Source organism: Dasypus novemcinctus, chromosome 5 (genome assembly GCF_030445035.2).
Source record: "Dasypus novemcinctus isolate mDasNov1 chromosome 5, mDasNov1.1.hap2, whole genome shotgun sequence".
Lineage (NCBI taxonomy): Eukaryota > Metazoa > Chordata > Mammalia > Cingulata > Dasypodidae > Dasypus > Dasypus novemcinctus.
The window spans coordinates 120,718,996-120,740,783 of NC_080677.1; the positions used below are offsets into that span (position 1 = coordinate 120,718,996).

At 43.7% G+C, this 21,788-nt stretch overlaps 1 protein-coding gene across 1 annotated transcript in view; it reads left to right on the forward strand.

Moving 5' to 3' along the window:
- The first annotated feature begins 1,492 nt into the window (after window positions 1–1,492).
- The window catches only part of TMEM178B (transmembrane protein 178B), a 410,227-nt gene continuing 389,931 nt past the window's right edge, over window positions 1,493–21,788 (forward strand). The window contains exon 1 of the mRNA XM_058297487.2: window positions 1,493–3,629. Coding sequence (XP_058153470.1) covers window positions 3,248–3,629 — 382 coding nt within the window. The 5' untranslated portion in view covers window positions 1,493–3,247. The remainder of the gene's footprint in view (window positions 3,630–21,788) is intronic.

The following is a 21,788-nucleotide window of genomic DNA, read 5'->3' on the forward strand; positions in this document are numbered from 1 at the left end:
TAGACGTCATTTCACCTCTCTGCCTCCTCCCCACTACCAAATGCAGGCAGCCTGTTAGCCTAAAAGTGCTCTGGGCTTTAGGGAAGAAAATAGCTTCAGAAGTTTAAGAGTTGTCTGCATGCATGTGAAGTGTTTGCACTTGTTTACCCGTTTTCACGGTTGAGGGAGGGAGACCTGGTAGGAGCGGAGAAAAGGTGAAAAAACACCGTGGCCAAAGTCGCTGGGCTCTGCCTCATTTTCCTAGAACCCTGGGGGCGGGAATCGGGCAAATGGCACGTACCTGCAGCTCCTCAACCAGCCAGCACCCAAGAACCGAGCAGGCATCCTCAGGCTCTGCCATCCCTTCTGCAAATCCTATTGCAGAACCCAGGGAAGAAAGGCGAGGCACGCCCCTCCCCCACTAGATGGCACTGAAACGCCTCGTTCGCGATTTTCAAAATGCAGGGAGGAGGAGGAAAAAAAAGACAAAAAGAACATGGTGGAGGTGTGCTCCTTTCGGTTCACAAACCCGGGTGTGCAAAGCAGGGTGCCGGGCACACTACCCCCCCCCCCACCCCCCACCCCACCGTAGCTCCCACACTGCGGGCCCTGGGCTTCGGAATGAGGGTGAAAATAAGGGGTGAGCATTAAGAGTAAAAAACCCAGTTGCTGAACCTGGGAAGAAGGCCCCCAGTCTTTGCAGCGCTGTTTCACGTGAGCGCAGCGGAGGAAGGGAGGATGAAGCAGGGCTCGCCTGGGCCCACCCGCTTAAGTCTCGAGCCTCCGAACTACCTCCCAGAGCCCGCGCAGGACCCAAATCCGGCCGCCACACAGAGATAAGGACGAATCCTGCACCGAGGTTTCATTTTACCCCACCTCCCCTCCGCAAAGCCCCGAGCGCTTTTAAAAGATCTATCCCTCCGCCCCCCCCCCCCCCATTAAAATACTCTTCCTCTTGTCCTCAATGATTTAGTCAAATTTCTTTTTACTTTTCCTGCTGAGGAGGGAGGACAGGTGGAGGAGGTTGGGTGTGCGTCGGGGTGCCTGGCGCTGGCTTGGGACTGGACCGGCTGGCGTGATGGCCCAGCGGACGCGCTCAGCCCGCCGTGGAAACGCCTTAACGCCTGTGGCTTTCTGGAAAGCAAAGATCAAATACAATCTAAGACATCCGCGACCGAAACCAGGAACCCTTGATCCCTCTGAATGCAGACTCCCGCAAAAAGCAGTCTTTTCTTTAAAGAGTTGGGGTCGATTTGAGGGAATTTTCCACCACTGAAAAGAGAGAAACATGAGCTGTAGGCAACATACTTAAATATAGAATAATGCATGTGAACAGGTTACATAGCACATATATGTATATGTGCATAAATATGGATGTAGTTGGACACACATCTCTCTAGACACCATTGACTTGCCTGGTCAAAGAATAAGGCTTGCACACTTTGTGCCTGGGAAATAGTGCAGTTTATCTTTAAGGAGGCTAGAAAAATAAGAGATGAGGCTCACGTTGCACGGATGACATCACTAGCTTTTGGCTGCGCGCTCCTGTTCTCGACTGTGGGCTTTAGCCAAGGCTGCAGCGCCCAGTGCCCAAGCGCCCGAGCGAGCGAGGTAGCGCGACAGTGGCTGTCTCCCGGCACCTGCAGCCGGGAGAAGAGATTTCCCGACTCCTCCGGGCGCAGTCTGGACTCTCGCTTTTCCGGAGCACCCGCCGAGCCTGCGAGGCCTCAGGGCGGCCGCCGCTAAAGGAGGTCAGGAGGGGAAGCCGATCCACCCAGCCTCCCTCCCCCCCACCCTAGCCCCATTCACCTCGGCGACCACTGCACACCAGGAGCCTGATCGTGGGACGGAGGCCGGGACGGGATTTTCTGCATGCTGTCGAGTGAGCCCGCATCTCGGCCTCTGGGTGGGCTGCGAAGAGAATGGTGCAGTCTGAGAGCGACTGACCCCACTGGGGCAGAGCAGACGGGGTGCTAGAGTGCCAGGGGCTCAGGTGGCGGGAGAAGGGGACGAATTGCTTCGAGGGGCTAGGACTGGTGTTTTTCTCAGTGCCTGCAGCATTTTCTTTGCACATGGGCAGCACGTTCCCGGGGTTACCTGGGAGCCAGATGAAGTGAGGCGGAGGCGTCGCGAGAGAGGCGGGTCAGGTGGCGGCCGGGTGGACACTCCAGGAAGAAGACAGCGCGGGGGAAAGCAGCATGAAGCCCGGGCGGCTGGCGGAGGGGACGGCTGCGTGCCGCGACCGCGCGACCTGTCCATGGTGTTGAAGGCGCCGTGCGCCCAGCTCCTCGCGCCCGGCGCCGTGCATCCTGCCGGGTGCGTCCTCTTAGGCGCATCCTTCCCTACGCGCCCGCCAGCTGCCGCCCTGTCTCCGCAGACCCTGGGCCCAGGCTAGTCCTGTAACCCGCCCGGGTGACTGTGCCGTCCGCTTGAGGGGCCGCCTGAATGGCGAGGCCGGAGGCGGGCAGCTGGGGCGTTAGCTGGGAAAGGTCGGTGGAGACCGAGCGCCCGCTGAGAGCCGGCCTTTGAGCGCAGCGCCGTGCAGACGGAGCAAAGGATCTGCTGGTGACCAGAGGAAGGCGATTTTTGAAAGACCCAACCAACCCAGAGAGGAAAAAACATTTCTGGCTCCGCGCCCCTCGTCTTAGCTTGCAGACCGAAGGCGGAGAGTCACTGGACGGGAAACCCAGGCGGGACTCAGGGGCAGCCGGCCTGCCATCTGGAGATTCCCTTCGCCAGCCACCGCGTCAGGAGAGTTTCAGTTCATCCTGTGGTCAAGTGGCTCCTCCCGACTGCGCTCCCAACCCCCGCCTCGAGGCGAATCTGTCGGGTCACCGCTCCGCACAAAGGAACCCCAGAAGTCCCCAACGGCGGCAGAGGGCACTTAATATTTAGTTTCCAGCCCGAGGGCAGAGGCTCCTGAATTCAGCCGGGCCGCGTGCTGAGGCGGCCGGCCCGGGGCAGTTGCTTCCTGCGGGACGGGGAGAGGACGGGAGGCGGCCGCCGCCTGAGGCTGCACCTGCCCCGGAGGATGCCCAGGAGCCCGCGGGAGCTTCTCCGGATCAGAACTTTTTAGTCTGCCCGTCCCCACGCAGTCCCTGGGCCACCGGTAGGCGGGGGCCGCGTGTACCGTGGGGGCTTCGCCGCGCGAGTCTCTCCTCCAGTTCCCCCCACCCCCGGCTCGGCCGCCCGCCGCTTTGTTTCGGGCGCGCGGAGGGAAGGCGAGGCTGCGGCGGAACATGCCCATGGTGTAGCCGCCAACGGAGGCATGGCTGCCGGAAGGTTACTGCTCTACACCGGCCTCTCGCTAGCTCTCTGCGCCCTCGGCATGCTGGCCGTGGCCATCTGTTCCGACCACTGGTACGAGACGGACGCCAGGAAGCACAGGGACAGGTGCAAGGCCTTCAACACCCGCCGGGTCGACCCAGGCTTCATTTACAACAACAACAACAACTTGCCGCTCCGGGCGAGCCGCTCGCGCCTGGACCGCTGGGAGGGGAAACTCCTCCGGGCCCGGAACCGCCGGCAGCTCTTCGCCATGAGCCCGGTTGACGAGTGCAGCCGGCAGTACAACTCCACCAACATGGGCCTCTGGAGGAAGTGCCACCGGCAGGGCTTCGACCCCGAAATCGCTGCCCTCATTCGAAAAGGTAAGGGCGAGGCGCTAGGCGTGGCGCTGCGGAGAGCCGGGCGCCGTGGGCCGCGCAGACCTTCGCCACTCTACCTCTGGCTCCGGGGATGGCAGCTTGGGCTTTCGGATTTCCTGGTTTCAGGAGGTCCAGTTACCCAGGCCTGGCTGAGCCTTGGACTGGCCAGAACTTGCAACCCAATAGCCGGTAATGGAGCGTGGAGCGGGGCGGAGGCTTACCGGGGCCTTCTGTCTTGAGCTTGTCTGTTGGGATTCCCGTGGAATCTCGTGGTCGGAGGTTTTTACCCAGGATAATGCTTCATCAGCTTCTGGGAGGAAAGGGGAGCTCAGCACGTTGTACTGTAAGCAGAAGAAGCCCTTTAAGAGTGATGTGTTGCAGGTCGACAAACTCTCATTTTAACCTTTGTTTTAGATGTTGAACTGATTCGTCAAGGAAAATTGGGGGGATGGGGTGGGCATCTCACAGGCCAGAAACGTTTGCTAAGTGCTGTAATATACCAGGCATGGTGTAGGCATTGGTCATATAAGCATCAATAAATCACAGCTTAAAGCCTGTGGGCCAGTGGCATCATATCACAGCTCTTTATTTCTCCTGAGAAATTGGTTGACAAAAGTGACCTGAGTGCACTGAATATTAGCAGAGTCTAATAAACACAAAAAAGTAGTTCTTTGGGTAACAACAAAGTGAGATCTTCAGAGGGAAAAATAACTATTTTGGAAGACATAAAAATACCAATTTACATACCAAAACTGAAACCAAACTGCATTTGCTAGTGATAATAATTTGATACTTTAATCTGATTGTATAATAAAGTAAAAACATTCTGCTTATGGAATGCAGTTTGTAAATCTTGTCTGATTTATTCTTTGGACACCATCATGTTCCATCAAGGCAGTGAAATATCATTTGGATTGTATTAACATTATTCTGAAGAAGAGAACATATTCTCTTATAGTAGCTGCACTTCTGAGAACATGTGTTGTAGATTTTATGAGTCTTGTTTTTTTCACCTGTTTCATTCTCTTCGTTTATTAGAAGGCGATGACAAGGTGAAAACAATGCTGTTATTTGCAAAGTGCTTTAAGGCCAGGATATAAAACAGTACTTAATATCTTTTAATATTATGTTACAGTGAGGTTTGCTGTTGTTTTAAAATGATGTTTGTGAAAACTGATCTTATTCTTGGATTTATAAAGAATGTTGAAGTTCTTCAAAATTGTTAATTTGGTAAAAAAGTCAGTTCTTTTAAGAATGACACAGTGGGTATGGTCTAGATGGCCAGTACCAATTTAGGTAGTGTTTATTTTGTAGCTGCTGTAGAATGAATAGGGATTATAGCTGATTTAGTTTCGGCTGTGTGAGTACCACAAACATCATAATTGCTTCATGATTAGGCTCTTATCAGAGCAGGGTGACCCATTTGGACCTCTGCAACTTTGTAAAGATGTATAAAATGGGTTAAAGGATTCCAGAGAGCAGCTTGGGTTTGAATTTAGAAGTAGAAAAATGAGAGGAAGTAGAATAGTTGTTGTAAACAGATGAGTTTATAACAATTTTCAGATTCATGAGGTGTTGTTTTATTGTCATTTTCTGTTTTCTTTGAAGTTGAAGGGGTGGAAGTTAGCTGACATATGAGGAAGAAGTCATGTTAATTATAACTGAAAAACACTGGCAGGATTTGCTGAAGGACATTCTTGAATTTCCTTCCTTGAGTGTCATCTAGAACAAGATCAGTAGCCTTCTGACTGGTATTGCTTAACCCCACTTAGGTTAGGTGGGGAGGGGGATGGAATTCATGGCTCCTGCTGGTTTCATTCAGTGCTTTGATTCCATGTTGCTCTCCTTGGCAGTCCAGCTAGAAAGGTTGACTTGGTCTGTGCACCAGAGGGATTGGTTACCATAGTGACATGTTCTTCCGGTAAAGCTGGAAACAGTGACAGGGAGAGGGATAAGGGGAGAATGTACAACATTTTGACTTTGTATCGACTGATTTTTAATTGCAGCAACAGAAAATGGACACAGCCCAGGACCGGGGATTGAATACACTGATCCCTGGAGTTGGCAGGGCATTGTATTTCACTTGAACTAATGGAAATGCTGTTCCCTGTCACCCAAAATACAGCAATCACTGTCAGCTGCAAGCACCCGATTACCATGGCCGTTTCTGTCCATTTGACATTCCTGTTAGGTATTATTGAGATAGATGGCATGCTAGGCTTACAAATCTTGAGAGACTTAAGGTCACAATCTTCATTTTTAACATCAAAACATAATCTTTGAAAACCAGATCTTCCTTTTCTAAGCAGTAGTAGACACATTTTGGAAATTGCATCTTTTCTTAGCAGAATTCACAAACAACACATAGAACACAATTCGAGATTTAATCAATGTTCTCTGTTAGGTGGGCAGATTTTGTAAGGCGGTTAGAAAAGAAACTGATATCCCTATCTTTAAATATAGGGCATTCTAGAAAAAGATATTTATCTCACATTATTCATTAGCAGCCTCAAAAGATACCTTAGAGCTTTATCTTTTTTGAAACATCTTCTTAGATTAAAATTTTGGGGAAATGTGTTGGACAAGGGAAAAGGGAAATTGGTGAAAAGACTGTTTAAAATCTGTCAATATTATGGGGTAATTAGAGATTTATCTTGATGATCATGTGGCCTCAAAGCACTCAGTCATTTGTTAAATCAATGTTCACTACATCAGAAAGTGCTGTTTGTGCATTTAAAAAGAAAACAAAACCACCATGATTAATAAGAAAAGCAAAAGTCAACTCTATATCTGGTTTGAAGAGAAAGTCCTTTGGATTCATGTTCTTTCTGAAATCCATTTTTTTCAATGTTTTGCTGCAATGGCTATAAACACAAATATGCATTTCTGGATACTGTGTATCTATTCATTTGCCTTATTGAACTGTAAGTTCCTAAAGGGCAGGAAAGACAATCATTTGTACAATACATCCACCAGACTTGCAAAGTAGCTCATATAAATGAGGTTCACAGAAATGTATCCATCAAGAGCTTATTTTAATTGTAGGAATTCGTGTTGGAATTCAAAGAAAAGATAAGTGAGAAAATTGTGATTAAAAAAATGGAACAGTGTGGCTATCAGGCCATGTTAATATTGCGACAGGTGCTACATACTATACCAAAGGAAGATTTCCTAAGCAAACACTTTGCCAAGGATTAAGGGAAACACAAAATACTATTTTGGATAACATATGTCACCAAAGAGACACATACCATCCATAGTCGTTATTTTTCATGTTATTTCAGATTTTGATAATTTGCCTATTGGAGGTAGGACTGGGTAGAGGGTGCAGCAAGGGCAAATTATCTAAATTCCTATTGAAGTTTCCATGAAGAATTTTCAATCATGTCATCTTGTCTTCTTGCTTTTAAACCTCAACCTTGACTCACTGGTAAGTCACTGCAAGCACTGGGGACAGATCAATGACAGGATCAGTTTCTGAAATACAAGCAACTTCCAGACCCATTGGAGGGGCAGCTACAAGTAGGATTTTCTTCCAGGGAACTCTAAAGGAACATTTACATTCTTTGGTTTGTATTGAAATGTTGTGTTGATATTGCTTGAAATAAGGCGACCTTCAACTGGGACTCTTAAGCGCTTTTATGTTATTTGAAACTATGCGTTATAATAGAATTTTTTTTTAGATTTTATTTATTTATTTATTTCTCCCGCTTCCCCCCCCCCCCCCCCATTTTCTGCTCTCTGTGTCCATTTGCTGTATGTTCTTCTTTGTCTGCTTGTATTCTCATTAAGAGGCTCTGGGAACTGATCTTGGGAACTTCTGGAGTGGGAGACAGGCAATCATTCTCTTGTGCCACCTCAGCTCCCTGATGTGCTGTGTCTCTTCTTGTCTCTCCTCTGTGTCTCTTTTTGTTGTGCCATCTTGCAGTGCCACCTCTCTGCATGGGCCAGCATTTCTGCATGGGGCAGCACTCCTGTGCGGGACAGTATTCTGTGCAGGTCAGCACTCCACATGGGCCTGCTTGCCTTCCCCAGGAGGCCCTGGGTATCGAATCCTGGACTTTCTGTATGGTAATTGGGAGCCCAATTGCTTAAGCCACATCCGCTTCCCATAATAGAATTTGACCTAAAGAGCTTTCATAATCATAGAGTGGCTATCAATATTCTGAATATTATTTTAATAAAACATTGAACATGTTTAAAATTAACGTAATCCACAGCTACTTACTGCATATATATTGGGTGATGATCACACATCGCTAGGATAAAGGGATGATAAGGTATTGTCCTTATGATTGTTAGCATCACAGGGATGTAAACAAATATTTGCAACTGGTTGAGGAGAGCAACAGAGACAGATTTGGGGAAGCACAGAGGAGATAATGGTCAATTCTGTCAGCAGGGGGATGAAGTTAAGGTGGGGAGGGAAATGTTGCCCTGAGGAAATGAAATCTGATGAAGTTTGGAGGTGGAGCGGGGAGGAAGGGCTTTTTCGGCAGAGGGGCCAGCTCAGGCATAGGCATGGAAGTGTGAGTAGGCACTTCCTCCTTGTTAGTGCTGGTTTCCAGGGGAAGGTGGAGAGCCAGCAAGGGTCAAGTCCAAGGACCTTGTGTGCTGTAGCTATGCTGTTCAGTAAGGTACCCACTAGCCACATGGGGCTATTTATATTTAAAATGAACAAAATTACATAAATTAAAAAACTCACTTCCTCAGTCACACTGTGAATGCTCAATAGCCACATGTGGCTAGTGGCTGTGTATTGGACAGTGTAGATGATAGAACATTCTATCATCACAGAAAGTTCTTTTGCCCTATAGCCTAAAAAAACAACAACCAAGCACTTACTTTGTTTGAAATGTGTTTACTTTGTTCACTGTGGTAGATGCTGAGGGTGTAGGCTTGAAGGACATATTCGTATTGAGGGCCTACTATGCATTAGGCATCAAGTCCAATATTGAACAATACAAAGACAGACAATAAATAAAGGCATATGGAATAAAAATAGTATCTAATATACTAATCAATGTGTACTATAATGTGAGGTAGTAAGTGCCATGAAGAGTCTTTGCTCTTAGGAAGCACAAAGGGGAAGGTGGACAAGTAAACCCCAAATTAAATAGTTCCGTTAGCTTTACTTTTATAATATAGGTGGGTGTTGCTTACAGTGGAGAAAAGAGGGAGAGAATCTAAAGCAGGTGGGAGGAGAAGTCTCAGGGCCAAGTTTCTCTCTGAATGCTTTACTGAGCCAAATATTCCTTGAGGCTAGGAACCATTTAATTTCTGTACATAGTAGGACCTGAAAATCTGTTTGATGATTGATTAAAAACTTACACCTAAGATGTACTTCCTTGCAGGCAAACACCTATGAACACCCGTGGCCTTATAGACAGTGTATCCCTGAGTGTGGAGATGATATGTAAGCCCATATGTACAGGTAAACCCTCTAAGTCACACCCACTTGTCCCCTTTCCAGTCATCCCAAAATGCAACCTATGTGTGAGAGTTGATGACTAAGGAGAAGAACCCTATAACTCAGTGGGCACATGTCTGGGTGGAGATGGGAAAGGATGGGGAAAGGAGATGCTTTTTGAGCATCTGCTCTGTGCAGAGTCCTTTGCTAGCTGTTGTGGAACAACTTGGTTTCCTGAGTTCATTGTCACATGTAGTTGAATCGGGCTCTTCCTTAGGAGGTCACATCTGTACCAACTCGATCAGGGATCAACTGGTCTGGGAACTCAGGGGTGAGCTCTTTTGATTAAGTCAAAAATGACAAGAGCCTTATTTCTATTCCAGAAGGTCAGTTTATTCATTCCTTTTTAGTAGGGTCTGTAAGGGTCAATTGAACTGGCAGTTAACAAATATTTTTTCTCTCTTTACTATTAGTAGGTAATCCTATGGTGCTCATGTAGAATCCTAAACATCCTCTAGATTACTTTGCCCCTTAACCTCCAATCTCTACACACACACCTATACACCTAGTCATTAGGCGTTAGAGTGACAAATGTTTATTTAGATGCAGATACTTTCTTAACTCCTTATCACAAACAGTAAATAGAGAGAGGAGAGAGCATGTGACTTAGTGGATAACTAAACATTGGAAATATTCAACTGTCTTGATTGGATGTATACTGTTTTTGAGAGAATCCATACTTTTTTTAAAAGGGCTCAGTTGCCCCATATGTAAAATAATGGGTTTACTTTGTGTAAACTCCAAGCCCTTTCCTACACTAACCTTTGGAGCAAAAGGCAGATTTAGGTTATTGAGAGTAAATATAATAGGTAAATGGATGAGAGAGAGTGAAAAGGAGGGGAAAGGAAAGAGGAAGAGTGGAAGAGAGAAACAGAACAAGAGTGGGAGACAGAGAAAGAAAGACAATTCTAAAGGGATCCCTGGGTGCTAGTTTGTAATAGGAAGAGGTAAAAAACAAAGTAGCTAATTTTTTTTACCAATATGCAATGATATAATAAAAATTAAATTGAAAATGTCATCTTGTAGAATGGGGTTCTACAATTTAAAAAAACCTAAAACTTTGTAGAGAAAGACGCTACATTACCAGTCAATGTGTTGAATAGTTCATAGCCAAAGATCTTCATTCATTTAGTACATTTTGAGCACCTACTCAGTTGTGCTTGGGATACAAACATTAGTAAAACAGACAAAATCCTCCCTCATGGGGCTTACATTTAAACGTTTTTTAGCATTTTATCTATATTTTCTTTTTCTAAACAAAACTTTTAAAGAGTACCAATATATAAAACAAGTAAACTTTGCATAATGAAAGATACTTCACTGTGTTTATTCTAAAATGTTTATCAAGCACCATGTCATGCACATTACTTGGGGTTGAGAATTCCGAGTGAACTCTGTAGTTCCTGTTCTCAAGAAAGAAATGGTGTAAAGGAGGAAGTATACAAGTAAGCTAACAAATACAAGCCATGTGATTGTATCTATGAGAGATTTATATGTTGGGGGCATGGGTGATTCTTGGACATCCTCTAGGAGCAGTTGGGAGATTTTGCAGAGGAGGGAACATCAATTCTGAGTAGGTAATCCTTACCTAGTCTGCCTTCCACCCATCCTTGTCTCCCAAACTCCCATTACTTCTCCCAAGAGGCAACCATTGTTACCAGATTTTTATAAATCATACCCGGGATATTCTTCTATCTATCAATATTTTAAAACAATAGCAAGTATAAATATAAGGCAGGCAATGAGCAGGTGATTCAAGGATGACAAAAGTTTAATTTTTGTAAGTTTGTAGGCACAGAGGTGGCATTTAAAGGATCAGTAGGAATCGTCTACAGGTGCTGTTTAGCCTGAGTAGATGCTGCTGTTGACATTCAAGGAGGCTTGACAGATATGCTGCTTTTATGGGAGACTGCAGTATCTGAATTATTTCAATTGATTTTTTTTTTTTGGCATCGAAGTATTTTGCCAAGAAAAGGCAATTTACTTTATATTAGGTCATCTTCATAAATTTATATCATTTCCTGCTTTTTAAAAATGCCCTGCTGTTCTATATTCTGAACCTCAATCTGTTGGACACTTTATTTGCTCTAGTGCTTCTCTCATTCAGTTTTACCCAGGATTTCTCTTCATCTTTATAATAGCTCTTCTATTTAGGCAGCACAACTTCTATTCCCCAAGGCTTGGAGTATTTTGCAGACCTGGATGGGAGAGGATTTTTTCTACCTTAAAGAAGCTCTGCTGTATGCTACCATAAGGGATCTGGCACAATACTTGGAGAGCAACTAGACACCATCTTATAGGGTGAAGACATGCATACCCTCACCCTGCCACTTCTGCTTCTGATCATATACTCACGGGTACATGTAGCATGTCTGAGAATGTCCATGGCACGCACCACTGTTTGTAATAGCAAAATAAACAAAAGGGAAAAACTTGAGCATCCATTAGTAGGAAAACAGATAATAAAATATGGTATATGCATACAATGGAAACTATCACAGTATTTAAAATGAACATAATTGGTCTACATGTTTCCAAATGGCTAAACATAAAATTTTAGTGAAAAAATCTCAGATTACAGTCAGCAAGTACATTAGAGGCTACCAGGAGCTGAGCAGAAGAGAAATGGGGGGTTATTGCTTAATGGGTACAGAGTTTCTGTTTGGGATGATGAAAATGTCTTGGTAATAGAAGGTGGTGATGGTAGCACAACATTGAAAATGTTAGTGCCACCAAATTGTACACCAAAAAAATGGTTAAAATGACAAATTATAGGTTATATGTGTGTGTCTTACTGTTTTAGTTCCTGGCTGCTAAAACAAAAACTATGCATTGGGTTGCCTTAAACAATGGGAATTTATTGGCTCACAGTTTTGAGGCTAGGAGAAGTCCAAACTCAAGGTGTCATTAAGGTGATGCTTTCTCCCAGAAGACTGGCATTCTAGGGCTGGCTGCCAGCGATCCCTGGTCCTTGGCTTTTCTGTCACATGACAGTGCACAGGGTGGGCTCTCCTGGCTTCTCTGGGTTCCACTGACTTCTGGCTGCTTCCTCTAGCTTTCTTTCTCTCTGGGGCCTTCCCTATAAAGCTATCAGAAAAAGGATTAAGATCCATCCTGATGTAGTTGGGTCACACCTTAACTGAAGTAACTTCATCAAAAGACCCTATATTCAAGAGTTCACACCCTCAGGAATAGATTCAAGATTAAGAACATGTTTTTACTGGGGTACAACGCTCCAAGTTTTCATATAAATAAATACATTTGAAAAAAGGGTGCAGAATGAAATGTAGAGTATGATACCGTTTATATATAGTTCAAAGACAGTTAAAACCATATTAAATATTGTTTATGGAAACATTTGCCTTGAATATACAAAAATTAGCAAGGGACTTATAAACACACAATGAAAGATAGTGTTTACCTTTATCAAGAAAGGGAAAGATGGAATTGGGAAGAGAGCCAGGGGGCTTCAAAAGCATTTATGACATTTTATTTCCTAAAACACAAGCAAGCAAACAAACAAAAAAGATCTGAAGCAAAAATGGCTCACACATGCCTGCATACCCAAACTATATGAAAGTGTTACACTTTTGTAAAATAAAAAAAAAAAAGTTAAATTTTTATTCAGACAGTACTGTTCAGTGTACTGGCTGCAGATTCTTTAAGGAAAAATTTTTGATGCAGGCTGTGATTGATTTTTGTTAGCTGTAATAAGAAGCATTTAGAGAAGAGGAGAATAAGATACTCCCTAACTGGCCATTTTCACTGAAATTAGCTGACAGGGAGGGGTCTAAAAAGAACAAAATTATGTTTTATTTCCTTCTGATATAGAATAAGGTAAGAGCCCCCATGTTGTCCTACTCTATTTGTAGAAACTATGGCTAGAACAGAAAAGCCCCATTAGAATTATAGCAAGGTTCCATTTTTTTGCCAATGATTAAAAAAAACTGAAACTGGGACTCATGTGACCAAGTGATCATAAAATTCCCAAGTGATTTAAGGGGATTCAGGTAGAAGCAGAATAACTTCCATACTCATGTCTCAGTAGCCACAGGGCTAGAAGAGATGGCTAGATGGCAGCCTGGAGAGGAGTGCATTTGAAAGGTCCCACGCGGGTGAGTTATGCTTCCTGATCTGCAGGGGAGTAGAGATGTTGCACTTCCTTGGGTGAATGGCCTTCCATTTTGGAAAAGGCTGGCTTTTGTGTCCCCAGCCTCTTCTCTCTCATTCCTTTCTGTGTTAGAACAAATGAAGCAGAAAGTAATCTTGCTTGCCCCTTTGTTCTTTTTAATTGTGGTTTCTCTCTTTGCCAGGCTTTCTCTTTCTTACCTTCACTGATAGTGCATTTTTAGACCCCTACCTGTAGGCTTCCTCATCCATCCCCATCCCAGAACTTCTCCTTGTTTTTGAAAGCCTTGCCTCTCTTGTATTTGGAGGCACCATTTTCTCCTGGATCTATTCCTGTCTGTCTCTTTTACTGCTTCTTCTTTCTCAGCCTGTGTGGGTGTTCTCCCGTATTCCATTTCTTTTCTCACTTTTCACATTCTCCTTGAGCAATCTCATCCATGTCTTTGGTCATTTTCATCCCTTTATGCTCATGACCTACTGCACTGGAAATCTCTGGCCCAGACTTTCCATCCAAGTGTCTTGGCTATTGGACATCTCTACTTGGGTGTTCCAGGGGTCCAAAAAGACTTATTTTCTCTCCTCCCCCCAGACTCATTCCTTTTCCATTTTCCTCCATCTTAGGGAATGCCATCACTGCCTCTCTACTTGTTTAAGCCAAAAACTTGACTGTCATCCTCAAGGCACTCTTCTTTCCTACCCTCCTCATCCAAGCAGTGAACAAGTTACTTTTGACCCCAACAACTTTTATGCCCACCCCTCATCTAAGACTGCTGTTGCTGTTAGGTTCTCATCACCTCTTGCCTGGACTCTTGCAGCACTCTGTTTGGTTTCCCTCCCTTTAACTGCATCTCTTGCTATTGTTTTCTGTTTAGAGTGATTTTTCTTAAATGTAAATATAATCTTGTTATCACTTTGTTTGGAACTTTTCTGTGGCTCCCCGTGGCCTACCAAAGAGGATAAGGTCCATAATCCTCACTATGGCACCACAACCTGACACCATGCTCCACCCCCATCTCTCCATCTCATTTTTCCCATGCCTTTCCCCACACCTGCAAACTCTGCTCTGAGGCATGAGGAAGGACTCTAAAGTCCCCAAACAGGTTAAGTTATTTTATGTCTTGGAAACCTTTGCTTATGATTTTACTTCATCTGGAAACCCCTTCCCTTCTTTGCCCCCTCACCCCAGCCTGTCTGGCCAATACCTGCTTATTCTTTAGGAATTAGCTTAAGGGATCCTCCTCCTCCTGGTCTTCCTTGATATTCTCCCGTCCCCATCTCTTGGGTAGAATCCCCTTTTCCCTCCTTTAGGTTTCAACCACACACAAAATATACTTCCTTCCTAGCACCAGTAAAATTTCATTCTATCTCTTTGCTTACCCATATATTTCTATCCTTTTTGAGACCAGGAACTATTTCTTATTCGTCATCAACAGCGTTTACATAGTGCATGGACATAATTCATGGGCTGTAACAGGTATTTAATAAATATTTGTTGAATGAATGAAGGTTTATTTCTGGAAATCTCATTTAAAGAGACCCAATTTCACTGGACTAGGGGGACTGACTGTTAAAAGGAACCCTCTGAATTTGTTATGTATATGATAGACTTCCATTTATTTCCTTTTAAATGTTTTTTTTCTTAAAATGCTTCTATATTATGATTCACAAGAGAATTTTAAATCCTGTCTATTCTACATTTCCTGTATTAGACCTCTTACCCATTTTCTCTAGCTCTTCATGTCTTTCCTAGGCTGGTCCTCCACCCATAGCATCATTAGATAAAGAGAAAGCTACTCTCATTTCTTGCTCCTGTCATGGATGTAAGAATTTCCTTTTTGCCCTCTGGGCCCTTTATTGGCATATCTGAAACCTGATAACTCTGACTACTCCCTCAGGATCCATATCCAAGTTTCACAGTATTTATCATCAGGAATTCTTCAGATTGTCTCAGTGAAGTCTCCCTCTCAACTCTTTATTTAGAGTGGTCTCCTTAATTCTCCTCTGATAGTGATTTTGGCTAGATAATGACTGGAAGAGAGGCTGTGCATTCTGTAACTACCTCCTCTCTGGCTCATACCTCAGTTCACTTTAATATTTTTCAAAGGAGTTGGGAATGAACCTTGGAAAAACATGGCAAGTATTCTGCCTTCAGTTCTTTGCATCTGGCACCATTGTGGCTGGTGAGCGTTACCCACAGGAAATATCCATCCTCTTCAGGGGTACATGGGGACAGGAAGACATCATGGCCTGCCAGGGTTATCTTTGCTTGAGGAGACCACCAAATCCCAGGTCACTATGGATGTGAGAGATCTTGCTGCTCAGGGTCTCATCAAAATGCTGATTCTTTCCTGAAATGACAAGCTACTGTTTTCAGGCTGGGTCATCTCACAGTCAAGGTTTTAAGGACCTCTCCTTTAGCCATAAAATCTAATAAGGGCACAGACCATTGCCATCTAATTTGGATAAGTAGAATAACTTTTTCATTTCAGCAAATGAAAACAGATGCTGCTGCATTTCTTGACTCTTTAAACTAAGTTGAAAAAATGATTCCTTTCCGGGAAATAATTCCTGTATTTATATTAGTTAAATCTATGCCAGGTTAAACCGAAAAGCTGATTTCCAACACCTTCAGTCCTGTTTGTATAAAGTGCTACAGGTCAAGATTCAGGTTGTACATTCAGTAGTAGCCATAGGGTAGGCATTAGAGTTAAACCTGTGTTTTAAAGAATTGGCTTTAATCATAAAAATTTAATAAAGAGTGTTGATGAGTTATACAGGTAATATCAGTTGCTAGTCTCATAAAATGGTGGGTAATACGTACCCTGGAAAACTGTCTCTTGTTACATATGTTTATTTTAAGCTATAGGGACCCTGCAGTGTTTTCGAACCAGAAGGTGGCATTTAATCTCTTTAAAATGTTGTCAACATTTTAAAGAAGGGCTTTTATGCTTCTGTGCTGCAGCACGCCTGTATCAGCTTTTATTACACATATCCATAGTGGTGTGTGGCTGGCTTGGTGCTTGTAGATCAATAGGCTGCTAAAAAGGGAGATGCATCAGAGGCCATAATGGCTTCTTCAAAGAAGATAGCTCATCTCTAGGTAGCGAGCTGTGTTTAGGAACACCACCACCACCTCTGTATTGAGATCCTTAGTGTTTAGAAGAAAGGAATAGAGCCTCAAAGTGATGAGTCATATAATAAAGACTTTAACATGCTAAACACATAAGAGGTCTTTTGTCCACTCTTATAGTTGAAATAAAAACAAATTTAGTTTGTTTTAATGGAAAAGTTCCCAGATGGAAGAAAGACCAGCAAAGATTCCCTCGCTGTCAAATACTGCTTGACTGTGGTTGTTTTGATTGTCCCATTAACTGAAAAAATCCCCTTGTATTCTGAGCACCAACTTTTAAGAAACTTGTGGGGGCTTGGATAGAGCATCAGTGACCCCAGCTCTGTGGGACTGGGAAAGGTAGAAGCCCTGAAAACAAAGTGATATGGATTGGGAGTGGGAGAAAGCTACAGAAGATAGCACAAAGCTCCTAGGCTAAGGTTCTTGATTTGAAGGCTGGGGACAGATGGAGTCTTTGGCTATACCTGTGCTGAGTATACTTATATAAAGGTGAGATCCTATGAATATGGGATGGGACAGGATGGTGACTTTTTCCAATGGGGTTATGATTTCTACTCCATGCTCCTCCTTCATGATGGTGGACTAAATAAATACATAGTCTATGTGATTTATTCATTCATGAATAAATTAGAGAATACTTACATGTCAGGCTTTAAAGTAGGGGCTTAGGGTACAGTAGTGCACCAAATAGGAAAACCCACCTGCCCACATGGAGCTTATATTCCAGTGAGGGAAAACAGGCAATAAAAAGATAAGTAAAACATATAATATGTTAGACGTATCAGTGCTTTGGCAACAAAACAAACCTTGGAAAAGGGATATGAAATGTGAGGGGGCAGGGGTGAAGTTGTAAACAGGGTGACTAGGGAATAGCTTACTAAGAAGGTGACTTTTTTTTTTAAGGAGGTACTGGGAATTGAACCTGGGACCTCATACATGGAAAGCACGTGCTCAAACCACTGAACTACACCCATTCCCCAAGTAGGTGACTTCGAGTAAAGACTTAAAGCATGTGAAGAAATGAGCTCTGGGGATATCTGGGGAAAGAGGATTTCAGGCAGAGGGAATGGCAAGAGCAGTGACTCTGATGGGGAGAATGGCTAACACATTGGAGAAACAACAAGGATGCCTGTGGTGGGTGAATGAGAGGATTTGTAGTATGATATCAGAGAGTAAAGAGCTCCCTTACATAGGATTTGAAGATCGTAGGGAGTGACATGGGTAGCCATTGTATGATTCTGAGCAGAGGAGTGACATGATTAAGTTTATGTTTTGGAAGGATCACTCAGGTTGTTGGGTTGATAACAGATTATAACTGGGCACATACAGAAGCAAAGAGGCAAGATGAATTAGATGGTGGCTAGAACTAGGGTGGTAGGAGAAATGGTTGGATTCTGCATATATTTTGAATGGAAAGTTACCAGGATTTGGCAGATGGATCAGATGCAGAGTGGGAAGAAAAATAGTAAAAGAAGATACTAAGGTTTTCAGCTGAGGACCTGGTAGAACAGAGTTGCCATTAGATATGTCATATATGATTCTAGAATGATCTAGTTTGGAGGATCCACTATTTCGATGTGCTAACCTTTGAGATGGCTTTTGGATGCTTAAGGAAGTTGTAAAGTAGTTGCTGGATATATAGTTCAGAGGCTCGGGGGAGAGGTCTGACTAGAGATGTAAATTTAGGTGTCACCAGCTTATGGTATTTAAAATCATTAGTCTGACTGAGATCACCTAGAGAATGAATGTAAATAGAGAAGAGAAAACATTCAAGGATTAAGCTCGGGGCACATTGACTTTACAGAGCTCTGGAAGATGAGGAGGAGTCAGCAAAAAAGACTTATATATCCAGCTCAGCAAGAGGAAAATCAGAAAAGTGTGGTGTTCCTGAGGCCAAGTGGAGAAAGTGTTTTAAGGAAAAGGATCAACTGTGTGAAATGTTGCTGATGGCCAAGTAAGATGAGGACTGAGCCTGGAACTTTGGATTTCACAATCTGGGGTCATTGATTTCAGTGATGGAGAGAAAAGCTTGGCCAAAGTTCATTAAGAGATAATTGGGGGGGGGAAGCGAACTTGATCCAATGGATAGGGCATCTGCCTACCACGTGGGAGGTCCGCGGGTCAAACCCTGGGCCTCCTTGACCCCTGTGGAGCTGGCCCACACGCAGTGCTGATGCGTGCAAGGAGTGCCGTGCCACGCAGGGGTGTCCCCCACATAGGGGAGGCCCACGCTCAAGGAGTGTGCCCCGTGAGGAGAGCTGCCCAGCATGAAAGAAAAGTGCAGCCTGCCCAGGAATGGCGCCACACACACGGAGAGCTGACACAACAAGATGATGCAACAAAAAGAAACAGATTCCTGGTGCTGCTGACAAGAATACAAGTAGACACAGAAGAACACACAGTGAATGGACAGAGAGAGCAGACAACTGAGGGGCAGGCAGGAAGGGGAGAGAAATAAAAAAAGAAAAAAGAGAATTGGAGGAGAGGAATTGGAGACAATGAGTTTAAACGACGCTTTTTTAAAAAAAGATTTATTTTATTTATTTCTCTCCCCTTCCCCCCTCCCCTGCAGTTGTCTGTTCTCTGTGTCTATTTGCTGCCTGTTCTTCTTTGTCCGCTTCTGTTGTTGTCTGTTTCTTTTCGTTACATCATCTTGTTCTGTCAGCTCTCCATGTGTGCAGCGTCATTCCTGCGCAGGCTGCACTTTCTTTCATGCTGGGCGGCTCTCCTTACGGGGCTCACTCCTTGCGCGTGGGCCTCCCCTACGTGGGGGCACCCCTGCATGGCACGGCACTCCTTGCATGCATCAGCACTGTGTGGGCCAGCTCCACACGGGGTCAAGGAGGCCTGGGGTTTGAACCGCGGACCTCCCATGTGGTAGACGGACGCCCTAGCCACTGGGCCAAGTCCGCTTCCCTAAACAACCCTTTAAAGGAATTTTTGTGTGAAATTAAGGAGAGAAATGGTAGCTAGATTGAGAAAGGTAGGTTGAAATGCTTAAAACATTATTTTTAAAATTGGAGAAATAGTATATTTGTAGACTTATGGGAATGTTCCAGTGGACAGTGACAAACTTGAGGATGCAGAAAAAAGAGAGGGGGAAGAATTGCTGAAGTAATTGCTAGAGAGGATTAAGGCAGGAAGGAAAATAGAGAAATGGTGGGAGGAAAGAAATGTGGCCCAGGAAGAAGCACATGTTTTAGGTGAGGCAGGAAGTGAAAATCCAAGACTGTCTTTATGCAGGTCATCAAGCATCTTGCTCACACTATAAGTTTATGGTGTACTTTGAGCAAAGAGCTTTCAGCTTCTTAGGAGAGAGTTTTGATAGCATTTCAATATCTTACTATCATTGAGTATTTAATGTGAGTGTTCTGAGGGAAATAGTGGATTGGAGAGTAAATGTTACTATGTTCTATTAATAGTTATACTTGATGACTTTGCTTTCTGCTATATTAAAAGAAACTGTAGGTTGAAGTAGCCCAGCTGGTCTAAGGACCAGATGATTGGTGATTGGTTGGACATTCTGAGATGCTTTGCCCTTAGATGTTAGCTGGAATGTGATGTGCCATGTCAGTGCTCTGAAAAGTTTAAAGAGGTTTCATTTCTAAAAAGATAGAACAGCTCATCATGAAACCTCTCTTACTACCTACTGCTTCCTGTAGGGAGCCTTTAAACTACAATTTCTGAAGTTTTTCATTTAATAGCATCACTCTAATTAGAATCTTAGGGTGCTTGGCTCTGATGACATTCAGGTCATTTTTGAGATAAAGCTGCTTTATTTTCAGGCTGAATGGTCACATTCTTGCCTTGTCATCCTAGAAATGCTGCACTGTGTCTGCATTTTAGAGCTTCTGATTAAATGACTGAATAACTATGGTGGAGCAGAATTCTTCTTCTTTGTCAATTATACAGTGAGTTTCTCTGGAAAACAAACCCAATAAATTTCTGGTAACCTCTTGGCAACAAATATTTTCTATGATTAATGAAGAATTTAAAGTAATAAAACCTTCCTTTCTTGGGAAAAAAGTCTGACTATATTGTGCAAAATTATGAGCCATATTAATAGGTAAGCACTTGTCTGCATGTCTTTTGAGAAGATATGGATGTCATTAGCCTCTTTTATTTCTTCTTTGGGGGTTATCAGAACTCAAAATTCTAAGAAAAACCATATGTTCTATATATAGTTTTATAGAATATAGAATATTTTATACTCTTTGTCTTTAGACAAAGACTAACAGGTGCAAGTCAGTGGAGCAGGTGGTGTGCAATTTCCTCTTTGTCTTTTACTCAGAAATAGGAGAGAAACTAGGTCCCAATTTGGAAATCACTGGAGACATGTCATTTACTGCTACCTGTAATTGCCCTAATTTTGACTTTTTACTTTATCCTTCTGGTTTGTGGTTGGAGAGTATGTTTGGCTCCATCTGTAAGCAAGTACCTTCTGAATTTACATAGCATGTCTTTCATGACCAATCTTATTTTTTCAAGCTCTTGGAAATCTTAAGATTTTTCCCATTAGATTTTTGTCTCTCTCTTACACAACTCTCTGAGTGCAAAGGCTTATTCAGCAGGTTGCTATCTTCCTCAATCTTCTGTCAACTATTTGCTCCCTTTCAGTGACTCCTTATTCTCTCAGTCATATTGATTTATCATTCCCCCCCTACCAATCACATCCCTTGTCACCTTACCAATAGGTGGGGAATAAAGGGCAGGTATGATAATTCTTATTTTCAGGTGAAACACAAGACTCAAAAAGGTTCCTTATCTGTTACCTGGCTAGTGAGCAGTGGAACCACATTAAGACTTGTCTTTTTCAGTGTTCTTTCAATCATCTCACTCATGGGGCTGGGTTGTGCTTGCATTATTTTCCTGTTTTGTACTCCTACCTCTCCTTCATCATTGTATCTATAAGATTGATCAGGTGGATGAAGGAAGGTGCTGGTGCTAATGGTGGCCCCAGTCATCCAAACTGTATCTCTCCACAGGCATTTATGGCCTGAGACACAGTGTTTGGACAGGAATAAACTCAAAACTACATCCCATAGAACATGATGGGCTAGATTCTTGCTCTGGTTTTTCACAAACCATTAGCATTCCCCCAGATCTGAGGAGAAACAGTTTGACAGAGTAGTATTCCAGGATACATATTTTGCTACACTACACTTTAAATTGTACTGTAGGTCAGATCGTTGCCCACTGAATAGAGAATAAGTGGCTCTCTCTTCACCAAACTTATTTCCCTTTCCTTCTGAATGTGTAGCCAGAGTATTCTCCCCAGAATCCCCTGCAATTACATGTGACTCTGTGACTGAGTTCTAGCAAGTGATATATGCCACTTCTGTGCCTGCCTTACAAATTTTCCTGTGTGATGTTCTATATTCTCTTTTCTTCCATCTGCTGGCTGAATGACTTTGGAAGTCATGCATTGAAGATG